The 4,798-nt window shown below is 38.0% G+C and overlaps 1 protein-coding gene across 1 annotated transcript; it reads left to right on the plus strand.

Annotated features, from left to right (window-relative positions):
* The first annotated feature begins 1,497 nt into the window (after window positions 1–1,497).
* LOC108916371 (28S ribosomal protein S15, mitochondrial) lies at window positions 1,498–4,598 on the plus strand. Its single transcript, XM_018722604.1, has 2 exons — window positions 1,498–1,974; window positions 4,032–4,598. The coding sequence occupies exons 1-2, from the start codon at window positions 1,587–1,589 to the stop codon at window positions 4,481–4,483; spliced, it is 840 nt and encodes a 279-aa protein (XP_018578120.1). The 5' UTR covers window positions 1,498–1,586; the 3' UTR covers window positions 4,484–4,598.
* The last annotated feature ends 200 nt before the right edge of the window (window positions 4,599–4,798 follow it).

The raw sequence follows: 4,798 nt of genomic DNA on the forward strand, positions 1-4,798 counted from the left end.
CAGGCCTACACGAGATGAGGCAGGATAAAGAGGGATAATCCCCCTCGATCCCAAATCATTGAGGCCAATTTCTAGCCATAGAATAATGGCGAACTGTAATAGCATGGATACAGCGCAATGAAGAATGGGGAACATTCGTATGGAATCGAGTGACTGAAATTCGTCAGTTAACACATGCACATCAGTGGTACCATGTTCCCGGAAAATTCAATCTGGCAGATCTTCCATCTCGAGGTTGCACGGCTAAACAACTTTTGGACTCGAAATGGCTGGAGGGACCAAGTTGGCTATATCAAAATTGATCAAATTGGCCGACGGAAAACCCAACAATTAATGAAGAAGAAATTGCGAACGAGCGCAAGAAAAAGTTAGTTGTAGCACTTGTAAATACAGCGTATTCCGATTTTTGGCATTTGTTCTATTTCAGTAGTTTTATCAAAACTACAAGGATGATAGGTTGGATTTTTAGATACATAAATAATGTGAGATACCGAAAAAAGCGTGTCGAATGGCCCCTAGGGCGTATCATAGAACTTATTCCAGGTCAAGACTGACATATTCGATTGGTTCGAGTTAAAACTGTACGGGGTGAACTATTGAGACCTTACGAGACTTACAATACACAAACGCTACACAGACAATAAGACAAAACGCGGAGAAACGGTTTGACGTAGCCGCTAGACATGACAATCCCCTCCTCAGGCAAGCCGTTGACCACATACCCGACGTGACCGACAAACACAAAAGACCTAGACACCAACTTNACACACACACACACACACACACACACACACACACACACACACACACACACACACACACACACACACACACACACACACACACACACACACACACACACACACACACACACACACACACACACACACACACACACACACACACACACACACACACACACGCCAGGAACAAGAAACGAAGACAACAACACACACCCACACGCGCACCCGCACGCATCCACACACACACACACACACACACACACACACACACACACACCTATGCACGTACGCACGCGCCCACGCACCCACACGCCCACGCACACGCACACACACACACACACACGCACACACACACACACCATACCTCCTATTCTTACTCCTCCCCTCTCGCGCTAGCATAAGGCCCACCTTAGCAAAGCGCATCCCAGGCTGCATAGCCGCACTACCCTACCTAACCATACCACACATAAACATGACACTACCCCCGGGGTTTACACAGACGAGCCGGCGAAGCAAGAAGAGCGCCAGAAGAAAGGGCCCTAGCCGGCGGGCCCAGCCAAGACAACGGCCGCATTTGCGGTCGGGGTAGACGACGGATGGGGCCCACCTACGAAGGCTGTCCAGGCCTACACGAGATGAGGCAGGATAATGAGGGATAATCCCCCTCGATCCCAAATCGTTGAGGCCAATTTCTAGTCATGGAATAATGGCGATTATAATCTATGCTTTATAAGGTCTATGGTATTAGGTTATAAATTAATAAGTATTACTTGTAATTTATGTTTTACATTGAAATAATGCAGTTAGTTGTTGTATTAATAATATAGTTTTTAATCTATAAACATGAACCGCACAAAGTTATTGTGTTTTAATAGAATATTAATTAATGAAAATGGTAATTATACATTAAATAATGTCCTTTTAAGAACATTTGCTTTTAAAAGTGATTTAAAAATAAAATGGGTTCGTCCAGAAAAAATTCCTTGCCATAAACCTGAAAAAAGTGGAGATCTAGAAGGGATTCCGAAGATAGATAAGAGGCAATTGATATTAGATTTTAACAATTCAAAGGAACTAAAAACTGCTGATGATAATGTTAGAAAACTATTTATGTTAGAATTTGCACCAAGAAAATATACAAATAGATATATTATTCATAAAATAGTGGATAAAGTTAGGCGTCATGAGTTTGACGTGGGTTCTGCAGAAGTAAAAATAGCAAAATGGACAGGTAAAAAAAAATTATATGTACTTGAAAATATGAAATATATAATATTTAGGGGGTTAACCACTAAGAAATAGGTGTATGTTTCAAAGGGAATACTTATGCAGGAAATAATGAAATATGGGGGACTAAGGAGCAAATACAGCAAGCATTACTTGAAAATATTGTTACTTCAATTTTTAATGTGTAAAGAATAAATAGTACCTAACATCTCCAATAGAGTATAGGTGTTCATCATTCTGAGTAGTGAATAACAGCTCGTTTTTAATTGGGTATTATATTACAGGTTCGTAGCAGACGGGAAAATCGGGAAAAGTCAGGGAATTTGTTATTCTTCATAAAAAACGGAATAGTCAAGGAATTTTAAAAATACTCATGAAAGTCAGGGAATTTGATGTTTGCAACTGGAAATTTTGTGAAAGCCGGCCCTGGGTTCTTGAAAGAGAAAACTATTTGTGGTTTTGAAACCTTTATAAGAGGTTGTTAGGGTATAAAAAAGATTATGGAGTCGTCGAGAAAAAATTTAATGCATAAAAATCAATTAGTATGTAAAAATGAACTACAAGTGACCTGAATTTTTAGTTATAAGTTAGGGAAAACCTGGAAAAGTCAGGGAATTCTTTATTACTTTTGAACTATGAACCCTGTATTAGTGACAAATATGTACAGCAGAGTGAATTTCATACTGTGTTGTAGCTGTTTCAATAATCACTTCAGTTGATACTGGTACATGTACAGGGAAGTGCTTGCCTAAAGAAACTGCAAACTGATGTAAACACACTAGCAAGTTACTGTAGCAAAAACCCATGAGCCTTCATTCATTAAGCAGGTCATATATCTGATGAATGTTGTCGATCGTTCGTATTAACGAAAATGTTTTCGTCAGATGTAGATTTGGCATGAGCACAAGACCATTTTACTCGCAGCAAAAGGGTATAAATGTGAATAAATATGCTTCATTGGTTGCCGGTAATAAAATTTACAAAATTTGCAACCAGCATTTAGAAGTACGCTATTACTTCTTGCCAGTTCTTCGATCTCTTTGTCACCTTGTAACTGCCGAATGTGTGGAACAAATGTCCACTAGAAACATTTGTATCCAAAGCTACAAACAACTGCAATTTTTTGCAGTAGAAATAATCTAAAGTATTTCTAATTGAAACAAATGCATTAGACAGAAAGAACTGCAGGAGATACATTATCTCTTAGTGTAATGACATATTAGGCGGGAAACCGCAAAAACGCTAAAACTAGCGGCGCGCTTAAAAACCGCCAGCAGTGTAATCTCAATGCACCATGACATATTACGTGCCCGCCTGCCGCTGCGATCGGCGGCAAACTGTAGTCCGCGCCTTGTCGGCGGGAAAGCGATTTGCGGTTTGGGCAGAGGAAACATACACAAACTAACGGCTGATGACAAATTGTCTACTGAACCGCTGCGGTTTGCAGCTCAGTGTGTTTCGTGATTTTGACAAGGACTCTGCGGAACCATGTTCACAGAAGTTCATCGAATGATGCAATTGACATGCGATAGTACTTAAAAAAAATATCGGGGTGCTTTCTAATGTCTTCAAAAAATTTGGGGCATTTCCTCGAACGTACATTGTTATACGGGTGCACTGCATATCTGCGAATTCGTGGTTTTTTCAACAGACCTTCAGCTTCAGCAGCACAAGCAGTTACTATATTAACAAAATGTGCTACCTCCATGCTACAAAGCTAAACCACAGCAGATGACAAAAGGATAATGTGACCCTCCAGGTCCCATCCCCTGCCGCGCCGCCGAGCGATTGTGCAGTATGTCATCAGACAGAAAAGCGGTTTTCATTTCCGCCGCTTTTGGCGTTTTGCGGTTTCCCGCCTAATATGTCATTACACTTAAACTATTAAATCATATTGCCTTACTAATGTGACAAAAAATTAAAAATGCAAGTTACAATTAATTATGCAATTATTTAAATGTAAATAAAAAAAAATATGCACCTTTAAGTAGTTTGTTACTTTTGTTTTTGAGCAATTTTTATAAACTTCTTATACTTAACGAACATTTTTATTATTTTTAGGTATAATAAGAGCATTGCAAGAGGTACTTGAAGAGTTTCCTAGAAACAAGAAGTTGAAAGTTAACTTAAAAGAATTAATTGATCAAAGAAAGAAGCATTTAAAGTATTTAAGACGATGGGATTATAAAAAATTTGAATGGTTACTTGAAAATTTAAATATTATATACAAACCTACTCCTACTAATATTCATCCAGTCACAAGAAAAGATTCGTTACGAAAATTAACCCAAATATATTGCGATGATATAAAAGAAAAAAGGCTTGATGCTTACAAATTAAAATTAGAAAGCGAACAGCCAGCATTTTTGGAAGAAAAAATACGGGCATTACAATTTATAAGGGATGAACAAATGGAATGTGGTATAGAAGTTACAGTAACACAAAAAGAAATTGATGATGTCAAGGAACAGTTAAAACAATTAAATAATTTGAGCAGAAAGAACAATGATTAATTAAGTGGATAATTTTAGTTGTGTATTCTACAAAGTTGCGCTTAATTTTAAATACGGAAAAGTCTGTGTAGCTAAAACTTCAATAATATAAAAATGTCTCGGCGCAGATTTTATACTCATTTGTTTTACACTTAATTTGATTTCTTTAACTTGAAGTTTCTCTTGTTTCCAGATCAAATATGAAATACAAATTTTAAGCTATTGGCACAGAAGATAAAACAATCAGAATTATATCACATTGTCGGCACCTTTGATCACTGATGTCTTTTGTCAGGGACCTTGAATGACATAAATCCCCCACTTTTGGTATACAAA

The sequence above is a fragment of the Anoplophora glabripennis genome, unplaced genomic scaffold (genome assembly GCF_000390285.2).
Source record: "Anoplophora glabripennis isolate ALB-LARVAE unplaced genomic scaffold, Agla_2.0 scaffold1863, whole genome shotgun sequence".
NCBI lineage: Eukaryota > Metazoa > Arthropoda > Insecta > Coleoptera > Cerambycidae > Anoplophora > Anoplophora glabripennis.